At 36.2% G+C, this 15,548-nt stretch overlaps 3 protein-coding genes across 4 annotated transcripts; 1 reads left to right on the top strand and 2 right to left on the bottom strand.

Annotated features, from left to right (window-relative positions):
• Nucleotides 1-2,471: 2,471 nt before the first annotated feature.
• LOC104742522 (uncharacterized) lies at nt 2,472-4,976 on the bottom strand. The gene is made up of 3 exons (XM_087482917.1): nt 4,151-4,976; nt 3,495-3,842; nt 2,472-3,422 (listed from the first exon to the last, which is right to left on the bottom strand). The coding sequence occupies exons 1-3, from the start codon at nt 4,664-4,666 to the stop codon at nt 2,793-2,795; spliced, it is 1,494 nt and encodes a 497-aa protein (XP_087339043.1). The 5' UTR covers nt 4,667-4,976; the 3' UTR covers nt 2,472-2,792.
• Nucleotides 4,977-5,981: 1,005 nt separating this feature from the next.
• On the top strand, nt 5,982-11,465 carry LOC147928767 (uncharacterized). Of its 2 annotated transcripts, XM_087483437.1 has the most exons (8): nt 5,982-6,253; nt 6,441-6,546; nt 7,436-8,298; nt 8,392-8,685; nt 8,767-9,048; nt 9,772-10,313; nt 10,395-10,500; nt 10,585-11,465. In XM_087483437.1, the coding sequence occupies exons 3-8, from the start codon at nt 7,438-7,440 to the stop codon at nt 11,296-11,298; spliced, it is 2,799 nt and encodes a 932-aa protein (XP_087339563.1). In that variant the 5' UTR covers nt 5,982-6,253; nt 6,441-6,546; nt 7,436-7,437; the 3' UTR covers nt 11,299-11,465. The 2 variants fall into 2 exon arrangements, with proteins under 2 accessions (XP_087339563.1, XP_087339565.1); XM_087483439.1 differs by lacking the exon at nt 5,982-6,253 and having other exon boundaries at nt 6,324-6,546.
• A 224-nt stretch (nt 11,466-11,689) lies between these two features.
• LOC147928766 (uncharacterized) lies at nt 11,690-15,303 on the bottom strand. Its single transcript, XM_087483398.1, has 3 exons — nt 13,310-15,303; nt 12,332-12,955; nt 11,690-12,249 (listed from the first exon to the last, which is right to left on the bottom strand). The coding sequence occupies exons 1-3, from the start codon at nt 14,303-14,305 to the stop codon at nt 11,788-11,790; spliced, it is 2,082 nt and encodes a 693-aa protein (XP_087339524.1). The 5' UTR covers nt 14,306-15,303; the 3' UTR covers nt 11,690-11,787.
• Nucleotides 15,304-15,548: the final 245 nt, after the last annotated feature.

Here is a 15,548-nt window from a genome sequence, read left to right as displayed (position 1 = left end):
GGAAAATAAATTGATATGAGAATATAATTGATTTTCCTGATAAAACCTTTTGATGAGCAAAATTATTTCCTGCAAAGAGATTTGATTTAATAATTTTGTGAACAATCTAAACTTGTTTTTAAAGCTGATTTATTACCTAGAATTTTGCAAAGAGATTTGGATTTTCTGGTTTTAAATTTAGATAATATTTGCAGTGAGAATTGATTTATTTTACCAAGAGTTTAGAGTTCTAGATCTGATCTTAATTGCTTGAATCCTAATTTATTGATTGATTTAATATTTCATAAATTCCTGAGAAATTTCCTAGGCCTAGCTTTTTAATTCTTTGATTTACAACACTTTTAAATTCTGTTTTGCATTGTTTTTAGTTTAATATTTTGATTTAGCATAATTAAAAGATTCATAAGTCTATTGTGTGATCTAGAGTCTCTGTGGATTCGACCCCTAGAGTATTACAACTGCAAGGCTGTTAGTACCATTAGGGTATTACAATTTGATCATATCAATGGGACGGCAGAACAAGTCACATCAGCCAAGGTTGCGGTTCAAAGGGATGTTGAGATGGGATTCAAGAAGCATGCCACAACTTCTTAGCGTGTATATGCAGCTCATGAACAAGAAACGTGAAAGAGAACATGGAAACAGAGTGTTCCTTATACACCAAACTTTTCTAGCTCTAGTTGAAATGGTAGTTCTTCATACGGAGGGACATAAACATGTATTGGGACAGTTTGGTGACACTCTTGATGAAGAAGATAGACTAGTGTTGCACTCTGATCTTGGAGATGAGGTCTTAGAATCAGTTAACTGGAGGAACGAGTGTGTGCTGCAAGCTAGGACTCCATTACAAAGAATTCAAATTTTGCATAAACCAGCTACTCTCTCCAGCCTTGAAATGGATTTTCCAAAGGATTTTGCATCAGGAGGGTACAATACGTTCTCAGGCGGCGTCACTTTTCATGGAGACCTTGCGCGATTTCTGATCATCTCAGCATGTGACATTGGAAACTCACTCTGTGTTGTTTGGCACCGATGGAAACAGAAAGAAACAGCAGCCATTGTGCCTTTTCAGCGGATACAGAGGAAGACTCCTAAGGGCTGCAAATTACCCTGCTCATTGTCACTCCAGGCCCTTGGGAGGAAGACATGTCCATATACTCCAGCGGTTTTGTTTTTCTAACGCTTGAGGGCAAGCGGCATTTCAAAGGGGGGAGTATTGATAAGCTCATAAGAGTATAAGAGAGGTAAAAGAGAACACGTGCAAACGAGAATACACGTGAGAATGAAGCTGGAGTGAAGAAGAAGTTAGTTACGTTTCCATAACAAACTATGTTAGGACCTTTAGTATAAATAGGGGTTGTGGCATTCATTGGTGAGTCATGTTGAAGGTTGTGTGTTGTTGAAGCTTCTCCTGCGTGAGAAGGGAGCTTGCGTGCTCTGTTACGGTGTGATAGGTGATTGAGAACTGTAACTCAATCTCTATCAGAGAGATTATAGCATATGTTTAGAGAGTTTCACTAAAGACGACACGTTTATATCCACTCTTCTTGCTTAAACCCTTGGCTAAGAGCTTGTGGAGATTGTCCTTATTGCCGTAGAGCCATAGCTCAGGAATAATAAGACTTGTAAATAGAACATTTACCCAACTATAGCCACGTCCTTGTTTTAGCTCTAGACAACCTTAAATCGGTCTTGGAGTTTTGTCGCCCATTTGAATGTTTTTGGTTGTTGTTCTGTCACGTGTTTTTGTTTGTAACGGTTTTTGTGTGCCATTGAGCGTTGATTTTGTATGGTGTGAATCTTTTTAGTTTTCTTCTCTGAGATCTCTCTTTTAATGTCTTGTTGGTTATCAAAGCGACGTTTTTTTTTTTTTTACCAAATCTTGATCCAACAATTTGGTTATCCTTCTGAGTAACGCTCAACAACTTTAACGTTTTCATTTTCAGAAACTTTCATCGTCTCAATCAGGCTATGCGGTTACAGCGTTGTTTCGTCTTCCAAAACTATGTCATTTTCATACATCCATGTATGTTAAGCATATTGAAGTCGAATAATAAAAGATGCAATCAATATATAACAACTTTAACAAGAAAGTTGTATGTTCAAAAAAAAGAACTTTAAAAGAAAGTTAAGGCAAAAAAGAGAAGACTAGTTGTTCAAAAAGCTATTTTTTGCTACAAAAGCATACAAATATGGACCCATTTCTTCATAAATTCATAATCATCATCTTCAATTCCTTCCATAAAATCCCATTTATGTGTTCCTAACTATCACTTTCTTTATTGGGTACCTAACTCACCTCACTCTCTGGCCACTAAAATTAACTATACATACATTAAGAATGTTTCAACTTTTTTTTTATATCACATCAATATCATCATGTCTTTAACAACTTTAAATCTAATATGATTCAAATTCAAACAACTTGGAACTGTTTAGTCTGGTTTAAAACCAGGACATTTGATAGAAGATGGAGAAACTTACTTTTCCATTAATTGAAAATTTATCAACCAAAAAAAAAAAAATGAGACAAATTCATCACTTAAGCAACAACAATTCTCCTTCTCTTGTTGCCACCGTTTTTGCAAATCAATCCCATCACCTTACTCAAAAAAAATTGAAGGTGACAAAGAAGAAAAAAAACAGACAAACGAAAACTGAAATAAACCAGTTGTGTAATCAAACTCCTAATATGTAAGCTATTAAACAAAAGTGGTTAGTTAGTTTTGATTTCAAGGATTAAGGCTTGTTATAAGCATTACTATGCACAGATTGCATCTTCCCTACAAAACTCAGACGTCGATATGCCAAACCGGATTCTCGTGGAACCTTCCTTTCTCCAAGGCTGCTACTTTAGCTCTATGAGCTGTTGTTGCAGCCAACGCGATCGAGCTTTTCCCTTTCTCCTCTTGACCCGAGTACTCGCATGCTTCAGTTAACGAACCAGACCTAAGATCAGCAGGTGGGATAAAGCAATCTGGAGACAGACCAGGAACATCGAAAGCAACTTCTTCAATAGTCCATCTTTCCTCCATCTTTGTCCTAGTGTGGCTCATCGCCACTTCCCCAAATCTGAATAGGGTAACAACAGAGCGTCCAGAGTGAGCAATCATGATCCCTTCGACTTGTTTGTAATCGTCTAGAGACGAACTGATTGTAGTCTCCCAGTAAACAGCATCACCATCGTTAGATTGGATTCGAGTCAACTGAGAATCCTCGATTTGAGCTAAAAGCCCTGTTCTTTGGCTGAAGTAACCAAAGAGGATGTGTCTTACGATCTCTGCTGGTCCTTCACTCCTCGCCTTTAACGTTTCAGGGTCAGTGCATAGCTTCAGAATGAAACAATCTTCACCATTCACCTTCCTCTCTCCAACACACTTGGATTCAGCAAACATAGTAGCAGTAGTTCTCGGATCAAGTCCCTGATTGATCATTAAACATAATAAGATAACCAATGGATTGACTTCAAAACACATGCGGTTAGGGGATTAAACCTGAAGAGCACGGCGAAGAGGCCTGACGGGTCCTTTAGCAGTGTGAGAACCAAGCCAAGGGGTATGTCGCCAAACGAGCTTCCCATTGCAGCCAGCACGAACCTTACTACCACCAACAGAGAGCTCAACATACCACATATCAGGATTCATCTGCCAGAGAACGAACCCTCCAGTTTCAGACTTGGTGGAGTTCCGGTTTCTAACAGTTCCAGTAGGAGTTTCAAGCTCTGAAGTGATCATCTTGAGCTTACCCATAGCATAAGCGTTTTTAATGGAGTTTGTTAACTTCTGACCACCACAACAAGCCGCCGTGTACTGTTGCAAAATGTACTGCGCGGATGATGTTTCCTACAAACAACACACCCACAGAAACACAAATATCACACAATAATACAAACAAAAAACTGAATTTTTATATTATTATAGTAAATCAAATTCATATACAACTCAAAATCTGAGTATTATATGAATCAAACCCCCACCAGATAATGACAATACTCCACCAACCAATCCAAAAAATCAACTAAACATTTAAGAAAATTTCAATAAAACAAGCATCACAAAAATGCCCATATTCTCAAACAAGATCTGGAGCCTAAAGATTTATTATGAATTCAGGGGATTAAAAACTTAAACTTTATGAATGAGAGACTAACAATGGGAGAATCTGTGATGGTGAGGTGAAGGAGATGAGTTGAGGAAGAGACGCTAATGGGAGCGAGAGGAGCTCCCATAACGCCGAGGAGAACCCTCAGATCAGACCTCCGAGAAGCCGGAGTGTTGGGAGTCACGGAGGGAGCACGTGACCACTGACCTTTGACCCAATGAGTAAGACCCGACCCGAGTCTTTTCGAATCCCCACCACCAGGAGGAGGCATTTCACCGTTATCATCCGGATCAGGACCTTCCATGACAGGTCTTAAACTACCAGATCTCCCAATCAACGGCTCCGGTTGAGGCAAGTAAAGACCTCCTCCGCCGCCGCCGCTGCAGCCGCCGGAGCTAGCGAGTAGTTTCTTTCTACCCCAGAGAAGAGCTTTCATATGTGTTGGGTTGTTATTTGAGCGTGATGGGCTCGCGGAACGAGAACGTGGTGGTCTGGAACGAGAAGGTGATAAGCCTCTTACCACTTCGTCTCTCAGTGTTGAGAAAAACCCTTGCTTCTTCTCCATTTTTTACTTACAAAATGAAAATAAAAATGCAACCTTTACTCTTTCTTCTTCTTCGTCTTCGTAACTGAATGAAACTGAAAAACCCTAAAAAAAAACAGAGAAGCCGGAGAGAATGAGAAGAAGTCGGAGAGAGAGAGAGAGAGTTTGTTTTGACGATACTTTTAAAGGACCCAAGTGAGTGTGAAGAAGCGAGAGAGAGAGAGAGAGGATTGTTTTGTTGGTAAATGACTATTTTACCCTCTCTAGTGCTATTTTACAGATATATAAAACGCGGCTAAGTAAGCTGTTGTCATTGTCATTTTGTGTCAATGCGTTCGTTTCGTTACTTCGTTATCAACTTTTAAGTTTTTGCGATGATTTGATTAGTTTAGGTGTGAAGAGGCCTCAAATCGAGGTTACGACTTACGAGAATAGGAAAAAAGAAACCGTAGATAATGTGTTCGTGTTCATCATTTAATTCTGAAAAAATGTGGTAGAAGGATCAAAGGATGTGCCCATCATAGTAAACGTCAGTGTGTGTATTCGAAAGAGACTAATTGTGAGAGAGAATTTGACTTCGTGTGGGGTGAGGAGGGATTTGCAAGTGGCGCCGTTAAGGATGGTGTAGACTATTTTGCATCGTCTTTGATTTTATTTTATTTTTTTTTTTACAAAATTTTGTAACTCCTAAGAAATCAGTCAGCCTTTTACAGGGCATATCTTCGTGACAAGTTCCACAACTTCAATTTGGTTGAACTGGACATTAAATTTATACTATATATCTACGTTAGTTAGAGTAAAGAAGAATTTTTTGCTCAAGTCTTTGGAAACCTTGATAATGCCTTTAGATTCATGACATTTCTGTTCCAAACCTCTTATTTTCTTTTCTTGTTTTTTTTTTCTTAACAAAATTTCAATTCATTTGACAATCGATACCAAAAATAATACCATTAAATTTCTATCAATTGATACCAAAAAAAAAAGAAATGAAGAAATAATTCAATTCATTTGACAATTGACATTTAGCATTAATTTGCCGCAACCTTCAAAAATAATTAATTCTTTCCCCTAAAATTAGATGAAGAGTTAAAACTTTTGATACAATGCCGTTACGCTACTAGAATGTGTCAATGTTTATACTTTATACTAACTCTATGAGTATGACCTAATTATAGTATCATTTAAGTGAAAATAGACCAGATTGACACAAAATTTGAAAAATATTGCTAGATTGACACCCTTCCTTAGGGAAAAACTAGAATGACACAAATTTGTGTTCAAATTACCAAAAGCCCAAAGAAAGTAAAATAGGAAATAAGTGAAATAAAAAATGAGTGAGTAATTAAAAAAAAATGAAATCTCAAACCTTTTTTTGTCCGACATTCGTTTTCCCTTTTCTCAAAAAAACTCAAACCTTGCTTCTTCCGTCGACGACAAAGAGATTTTACAATCCCAAAAAAAACCCGATTAATAACTCTAAACACCGATTTTCACTTCTCCAGCCAGTTACCGATGCCAGTGACAAAGAGGATTGTTTGAGAAGAAGCCGAAACAAAATCTGTGTCATTCGGTGGTGGCTGATTTTCTTTGTTCTGTTCTGTTCCGGTGGTGAGTTTTTTAATGGGTTATTATGTATGAACAGAATTGTTAATTGCAATTGTCGATTATTCCTGTTTTTGTTTTGGGTCTTGCTTTTTAATTTCAAACCTTGCTTCTTCCGCCGACGACAATGAGATTTTACAATCCCAAAAAAAACCCGATTAATAACTCTAAACACTGATTTTCACTTCTTCAGCCAGTTACCGACGCCAGTGACAAAGAGGATTGTTTGAGAAGAAGCCGAAACAAAATCTGTGTCATTCGGTGGTGGCTGATTTTCTTTGTTCTGTTCTGTTCCGGTGGTGAGTTTTTTAATGGGTTATTATGTATGAACAGAATTGTTAATTGCAATTGTCGATTAATCCTGTTTTTGTTTTGGGTCTTGCTTTTTAATTGTTTGGTGGATCCTCGAAAGCATTGGTAGAAAGGATTAGGCTTCTTGTTTTGGGTCTTTATGATATGATTTTGTCTCCAATAGCTTCTTAAATCCAAAAGATAAAAAGCTTGTCTCAGTTAGGTTTGGTTACATCGAATTGCTTGTCTCTCTGACCCTCTGCTCTGCATCAGAATTTGTTCTAATAATTGCATCATGTATTGGTTACAATTGATATAGAACCTGTAAATGTTCTTGCCCGCTGTGTGTTATTTTTTTTCTTTTTCATCTTAGTATCATCTAAGGAGTGTTTCATTAAGTGTTGAGTATTTAGATTTCATTCTCTTATGCTATATTCTCGTTTGATGTTGTTGCTCATGTTGTGTGAAGTGATTCACAGTTTTATGGCTTGGCTGTGATATCTGAAAAGGATTTTTTTTGTTTGTTTCTATAAGTTTCTATTTTTTGTTTGAAATAGCTTTTTAACAGCAATCTCATCCTTCTCTGGTTGATTATGTTCTTGCCCGCTATGTGTTATTTTTAATAGCTTTTTATCTTTTGGATTTGTTATGTTCGGTTGATTATGTTTATATTCGTTCAGCTTTGTGTGTTATCAACTTTGGATCCTCAATAGCTTCTTAAATCCGGTTAGTCTTTATGATATGATTTTGGGTCTATTTATAGTATAGAATTTTGTGTCGAATTTATATATATGTTTGTGTTGATTTGTTTATTTTTGATTTACTGCTTATCGAATTCTCTTTGGACTCTTATCGAATTTTCTTATCATTTGATTCTTTTTTTTTCTGTATCTTTAGGAATGGCATCTTCAAGCAAGAGCATCAAATATCCTTCTCTACTCTATGAAGATGGAAAATCGCCTCTCCAACATAGGAGCATGAACCACAATTGTTTTGTGTCCAAAATTGGATTTTTGAGAGAAGGATTAGGGGTGGATGTCTGGGAGAAACTCAAGGAATCATCTCTTGGAGTATTTATAAAGTTTGCTGAATTGGAATACACTTGGGCTGCGCAGAGAGTTCACTTTCTACTCACACATCAGCTGAGAATCAACAACATCCATGAGGTTTGGTCTTTGATCGATGATAGGCCAATTAGATTTTCTTTAAATGAGTTTGCAGAGATAACAAGGTTAAATTGTGATGCATTTGACCCTTTAGAGAACTTTGATGTTGATCACCATGATTTCTGGAAAGAAATGAAAATTCCAACAACCCTTGATGGTCCTATGTGGACTGAGTTGGTAAACGTGATTGATTCTAACAAAACATGGGATTTTGATAAGAGGATGATGGTTGGTAGGTTATGTCTGTTGTCAGTATGCGTACATGGAATTCATCATACATCTAGAATCCCATTGGTGACTGCTAAGAGAGTTTTAGATCCTGTTGCTTTTGAAAAACATCCATGGGGTCGGGTGGCTTTTAGTAGTTTAGTGAATTCTGTTAAGATAGTTGACTATGACGGAGATTCATACACCATACACGGCTGCGTTCATGCTATGTTGATTTGGCTGTATGAGAGTGTTCCTGGAATTGGAGAAAGTTATGGGTTTAGAAGGACAGAAGCGAGTGGTGTTCCACTTCTTGATTGGCGATCATCACGAAAACGTATCAACTTCACAGACTTCTTCAAAAAAGAGAAGCATTTGCACGGACAGGTTAGTAGTTTGTTATTTTTTTTTAAAAAATTATTTTTTGACATGTACTAATAATTTGTGTGAATTGAAACTTACTTTATTCATTGCTTGTAGGTTCGTGTTAGGCATATGATTCATGTTTCAGAGGAAGACATGTATCCTCTATGGTCTGACTCAGAGGAGCATACGGATCCACACCTAGACGAGCTAATTAAAGATCTCATTCATAACCGTTTGTCTCTAGATGCTTGGAGTTGTGGCAAGACAGTTGGTATAAGTTCAAAAAAGAAGAAAAGAAGAGCTGAAGCTGATAAGGTGAATGACAACAGAGGGTGCAATCCTAAGAAAAAAAGATGGACAGATAGTGATCCTAAATGTGAACAAGGAGAAAATGTAACCAACATGGAGGTAAGGTTTCATTTTCTTTACCGTAATTGATTAACATTTTTTGTCTTCTCTATTATGATAATAATGAACATGTTATTGTAGGATGGTAAGGATGACACGTCAATTTCTTTGGATATTTGGAGGGCGATTGAGAAAATGAATGAGACTATTTCTGACTTGGGCAAAACACTCAACAGTCGAATAGATGTCTTGGAGAGTAAATTTGAAACATGCGTTGAAAAACAAATGACGGTGTTCAAAGAGGAGATGGGTGAGAGGATTAAAGCATTGGAGAAAGAAAGAAAAGAGCCAAAAGAAGCTGATGTACGGAATGATGCCACTTCGCACACCATTAACGATGATGAGGGAACAAGTAAAGCACCTGTAAGTTACATTTTCCTTTACTTCTCATGTTCTGAATTTTTAAAGCTTCTCATGTTCTGTTTTTAAAAAGCTTCTCATGTTCTGAATTTTTAAAGCTTCTCATGTTCTGTTTTTTTTAAAGCTTCTCATGTTCTGTTTTTTAAAAGCTTCTCATGTTCTGAATTTTTAAAGCTTCTCATGTTCTGTTTTTTTTAAAGCTTCTCATGTTCTGTTTTTTTTAAAGCTTCTCATGTTCTGTTTTTTAAAGCTTCTCATGTTCTGTTTTTTAAAAGCTTCTCATGTTATGTTTTTTTTAAACTTCACATGTTCTGTTTTCTTAAAACTTCACATGTTCTGTTTATTTTTTTACTTCTCATGTTCTGTTTTTTAAAAGCGTATCATATTTTACTTCTCATGTTCTTTTTTTTTTGTTTTAAACTTATACGGTTCTCATATTTATATCAAACTTCTCATTTTCTGTTTTGTTAGAACTTCTCATGTTCTGTTATTTTAAACCTTCTCATGTTTTTTTCTTTTAAAACTTCACATGTTATGTTTTTGTAAAACTTCTTATGTTCTGTTTATTTTTATACTTCACATGTTCTGTTTTTTTTAAACTTCTTATGTTCTGTTTATTTTTTTACTTCTCAAGTTGTGTTTGTTAAAGCGTATCTGTTTTACTTTCATGTTCTTTTTTTTTTGTTTTAAACTTATACGGTTCTTTCATGTTTTTTTTGGTTGCAGTCATGGATTGTTGAGATGAAGCAGACATCACAAGATGAATTTCCAGTTCAAAGGGTGGTGAGGAAGGTTTACACTGTCAAGAATAAGAAGAAAGAAGAAGATGAGATATCAGAGAAACTTCCTCTCTTTGAAAAGAAGGAATCTGTGAAGGTTGAGAAGAAGGAAACTTCCAAGAAAAAGAAGATAACTGCTAAAGCTTCTGACGATGTTGAGGATATAACTACCCAAGTTCAGAAAGCTAAATTCAAAATAGCTTCAAGTTCTGAAGATACATGGTCCAACAAGGAGGATCAGTTGGTACATAAAAAACTTGAGATGACAATAAACCGCCTTGGAGAGGCTTTGACGAGGTTGGATGGACCTGGACCTTCGAAGACTACTAGACGCGTGCCCCAGTTGGCAGAATCACAGAAGTATCCTTACCTTGGTAACTCGACAGTCAAGCGGATCATTACAGAGGGTGATAATGTGTTAGGCGACCATCTTAAGCCTGTAGATGATGAGAAACATCAGACACTTTTGGATTTTCTCAGCCTTGATAGGTATACATCAACAACTCTGAATCGTTTATAAAAGTTACTATCATTATCTATATATGTACTAACTCTTTCTTATATTCACAGGGAAGAGCCACTTAGCACCAGCAACGCAGCTGTGAGATTCTATTGGAAAATTATGACTCCAAGGGAAAATTGGCCAAGCTTTGACTATGGATGGTTGACAGACCATGTAAGTTTATTTTTGATAATTTAGTATAAGGTTTATTCTATACTATATTTTCGCTTATTCTAGTTTTTATTTTTTTGAATGTAGCACATGGGTTGTGCAATGGCTATGTTCCGGCGAAGATATATGCGTGAGCCTTGTCCGTATCCTAAACAACGCATAGCTTTCTTAGACCAAGATCTGATCACTACATTGAAGAATGACTACATGCAGTTTGATATGGGGCCTAAGAATTTTGTGTTTCGGGATTCCTATGTGAAACACGTTTTTGGTGAATATCCTGAGGAGTCAGCTACGAACAAGAAGTGGTGGATTGATGTGGATAACTTATACGCTTGTCTTTTTGTCAATCAGAACCATTGGATGGCTTTGGATATTGACTTGCGGGGTAAGAAGATTCACATCTATGATAGCATACCAACCTTGGTGAGTGACGATAAAATGGCCATTGAGTGTTTGCCTTTAAGGCGAATGATTCCAGCGATGTTAAGTGACATGATTCCTGAGACGATCCGTAAGAAGAGTAGAGCAATGTTGGAATTGAGAAGGGTGAAGAAAAATGTTCCTCGGAATGAAAATCCAGGTGATTGTGGTGTGTATGCTCTTAAGTACATTGAATGTTTAGCTCTTGGGAAATCATTTGATGGGCTTTGCGATGAGAACATGTTGGGTCTTCGGATTAAGCTTGCAGCGGAATTATATGACGAAGTCAGAGAATTAGCCATACCACCTAATATGACTGATTCATATCCTCAAGCTAAAGCTATTATCATCCCTTCCCTAGTTGATGAGTCCTTGTAGACTATTTTGTGTTATTGCCTTATGTTTTGTTATAACATTATCATTGTAGACTATTTCTTCTTATTGTAGACTATTTTGATGAGTCCTTGTAGACTATTTTGTTTCATTGACAACTGGTTCTTTTGCATATGAATTTGAATGTGAATGACATGTAATTTTTAGCTTAACCACATGTAGTGAATTTTTAGCTTAACGTGAAGCTTTCTACTCATTTTAAATTTTAAATTTGAACGACATGTAGTGAATTTTTAAGCTTTCTACTTCTTATTGTGAAGCTCTTATTTACGACATGTAGTGAATTTTTAAGCTTTCTACTTCTTATTGTGAAGCTCTTATTTTTTCCACGAGTATGCTACTCATTTTAAATTTTAAATTGTTAATAACAAAAGAATGAGAGAATATAAAAGAACTTTCAAATAAAACGAGTTATATGTCAATGAGTACATGTCTTGCGAGAATATAAAAGAACTTTCAACAAAAACTAGGAAATTATAGAGTACATGTCTTGCGATTATGTCCTACTTGGTTGCAATTACCACATGTGTATTGTTTTCTTGGCTTCTTCTTTTCCATTGCAATTTCCAATGCCGATTTGATTCTTGAATTCTTTGGTCTACCTGGTTGTTGTTTTGGAATCGGGGGTCTACATACCTTCGTTATCACATGTCCAGGAACAGATTTATCAAGCGCCCTTGGCATGATGGCATTCTCGTAGGAAGCGTAAACGTAGTGTTTGCGATAATAAGGATGACTCATTGAAATGCGAGAAATGTTTCTGAATTCACCGGCCGCAATTGCATGTGCACAAGGGAGTTTCTCCAAGTCAAACCTGCAACACGTACACTTTTTATCTTTCAAATTGACAACATGCAGAGATGTTCCACTTGTTACTTGTACTTGGTGTGCATCGATATCTTGGACAGTAAGTAACTTAGCATAGTCCACACGACCCTATAAAATAATTGTGACATTATATTAGAAACTTAGTTGTATAACATACACACTTGCTAAGAAAGGATAGAAACGAACAGACCTGGAGAATTTTCTCTACACCACGAGTCAAGTCTGTTGTCATCTTCAATGCATCAGTCCTTCTATCAGAAAACCACCTAGTCATCACAGACCTTATTTCTTCCAACAGTTGTACAATAGGAAAGCTCCTAGCATGTGACATGACCTTATTCATTGATTCTGCAATGTTGCTTGTAAGCAAGTTGTACCTATCACCTGGGAAATGTACACGAGTCCACATACGCACATCAGCCCTCACGAGGTACTCATGTAGTGCTGGATTCATGGCTTCTATCTGATCAAATGTGGTTTGAAAGTCGATAAGTCTAAAAGCATTCGCCGCCTTTTTAACCAAAGCGAATTCTGCTCGACCTTTAAACCGGACCAAAATATTCTTGTACATATGGTATGTACATATTCCCCTACTAGACTTTGGATAGACCTTTTTAATAGCTTTCCCAATTGATTGATGCCTATCAGAAATAATGGAAAGGCTTTCATCATCTGGTATCACACAGCTGAGTTGCTTGAAAAACCATTCCCATGATTCATCATTCTCTGTATCAACCACGGCGAAAGCAATAGGAAAAATCTGAAAATTGCCATCTTGAGCTGTTGCTGTCAGTAGTGTCCCTAAGTATTTTCCCTGTAAAAAAGTACCATCCACAACAACCACTTTCCTCAAAAACGGAAATCCCTGTATGCTTGCACCAAATGCTAGAAAACAGTACTTAAATCTTTGAGCTTCATCAACATCAAGCTGTGTAAAAGTTCCAGGATTTGCCCTTTTTATCATATACAAATATGTAGGAAGCTGCTCATAACCACTCTCTGGACTACCCCTGACCAACTTGCGAGCATGCCTTAACGTTCGATATGCTTTCCAATAATCCATCTATCATCAACAAATATTTTTTCTTCATTGTTGTGAAAAAAACAGAAAAATACTACTGGTAAACAAAATAATCGAAATAATGCTAAATAAATAGAAAAATTATACCTTGATATGAAAACGTTTATTCAACGCTTCAGCAACATGCATTGGCAGTACCTTGGGACCAACTCCACCAACAAAATCTTTGTACAACTCTCCTAGAATATGATGATCTGCTTGTCGGGCACGCATAGAGCGCTCTGTTACTGAACATGTATGTGCTGAAATAAACACACGCACCTCAAACTTTGGAAAGTGTCTTAATGTTGCAGCTGTTACCCTCCACTTGCATCCTTTAACCCAACACTTTACAATCAATAAGGTTGGTCTCGATTTGTAAACATAATAATCAAACCTTTGAACCAAGGTTAGTATCTTCAAACGTGTTTTTAGGTGCTCCTTTGTATCATACATTTGCCCAACAGCCAAATTCACAGAAGACAAGTCTACCTTTGAGACATCAACTGGTTCCTTATTTTCTTCAATATAAAAAGATGAACTCCTTTTCTTCATTGGCAATTTATGATCCTCTTCTTCTGGTGGAATTCCATACAGGGTAAAATTCTCATCATCAGAATCTGTTCCGTCAGAATCATCACAATAATCAAATCTACTATCATCTTCATCCATCTCTTCTTCATTTGTGTCGCTGGCCATATCAAGATACTCTTCTCCAACCTGATCATTTTCATCTCTTCCTCGTTTCTTACCTATGTGATTCAAATCAGTCTGTATTTTCTTCTTCACTTCAACACAAAGTCGACCTGTATCCCTTTCCAATTGTCCCAGAAAAGTGTGCAACTGACGAGAATTATCAATAATAACTGGTGGTGTATCACCGGGTAAGTCCTGCAATAACCTCTTCGAGATCTTGTAACTCAAGACAACATCAAATACCTTGTTATCCAGCCTGTAATCCTCATAAACCATTCCAATGCAATCATCAAATCTGCTTTGATCGTTACATTGTAGAATTCGTGAACCCCTTTCATTATCAACAACAAACAACCATTTATTGTTGTCAAAGATCCAATTACCACAAACGAGAATCACCTGCTTCATATTCTCTTGGTTGAATGTGAATTACTCTAAAACGTGAAGGAGGAAATGAAAAAAAAAAACCACCTTAAAAGGAAAATAATAGACAAGTCGATTATGAACCCCAAAAGGAAGAAAGCATGATTAAATCCACATTGGAAAGGAGGAAGAAGGAATTTATGGAAAAATAAGATGAACCAAAAAAAGAAAAAAATTTCAGTCGATATAGGGGAGGGGAGGCACGATACAAAAGACCAAAAAAGGGTAAACCCTAGATTCTCGCCATATATGGCAACTGCTACAAAAGTCTGTCGCTTAACTTAAAAAAAAATCTGTCACCAAAGGCACTAATAAATCTGTCATTACTCTGTAAAAAATCTGTTATAAAAAATCTGTTATCAAATGCGAAATAATAGATTTGTCATTACAGATAACAAATCTGCTGTCACTATATCAACAAAAAACAAAACTGTTATCATTGTATTCATATATAATAAATCTGTTATTAAGCAGCAGATTTTTTAGTAAGAAAAAAAAAACTGTCATAACATAAGAAAATCTGCCACAACATATATTGTGCATGTGGGTCAATATAGCAATTTTTAAAAGACTTTCGAAAATCTGTTATCAAACAACAGATTTTCCCTTCAATCCAAAAGTCAGTCATAACTAAAAAAAAATCTGTCATCACTAGATGTCAAACTAGCAATTATTTTTACGTATATAAATCTGTCGTAATGTGACAGATTTTTTAAGTGAAAAAATAAAACTGTTGCAACAATCATAAAAAATCTGCCACAAAATTCCTAGAAATTTGACTAAAACAATGAAAATCTGTCATAACTTTATATATAAGTCTGTCGTGTTAAGAAAATCTGCTGTCCATGAAAAATCTGTCGTTACACACTTCAAATAAATCTGCCATATAAAACAAATCTGCTGTCAAATTCTGCAAATTAATCTGCCATCTAAAATAAGTCTGCCAAAAAAAAACTGCCATCAACAATAAATCTGCCACTTGCAAATTAGTCTGCCATTACATGTATGGCAGACTTTTATATAAAAAAAAAAAAAAAACGAAATTGCAGGAATTTTTTACAAAGGGTAATATTGACTTTTGTTTTTTTCCTAACAAAGCAAAAAAGGGTATTTTTGGTATGAAACTAACCCAACTGACCCTCAAATTTTAGGAGCTAATCTAGCAATTAACTGCTCAATTTGGGTTAAACTAGTAATTCTCCCATCATTTAACTCATTATTGTTTTCT

Source organism: Camelina sativa, chromosome 14 (assembly GCF_030686135.1).
Source record: "Camelina sativa cultivar CO46 ecotype springtype chromosome 14, ASM3068613v1".
In the NCBI taxonomy this organism is placed as follows: domain Eukaryota; kingdom Viridiplantae; phylum Streptophyta; class Magnoliopsida; order Brassicales; family Brassicaceae; genus Camelina; species Camelina sativa.
This window is presented reverse-complemented; position numbering and strand designations above follow the sequence as displayed.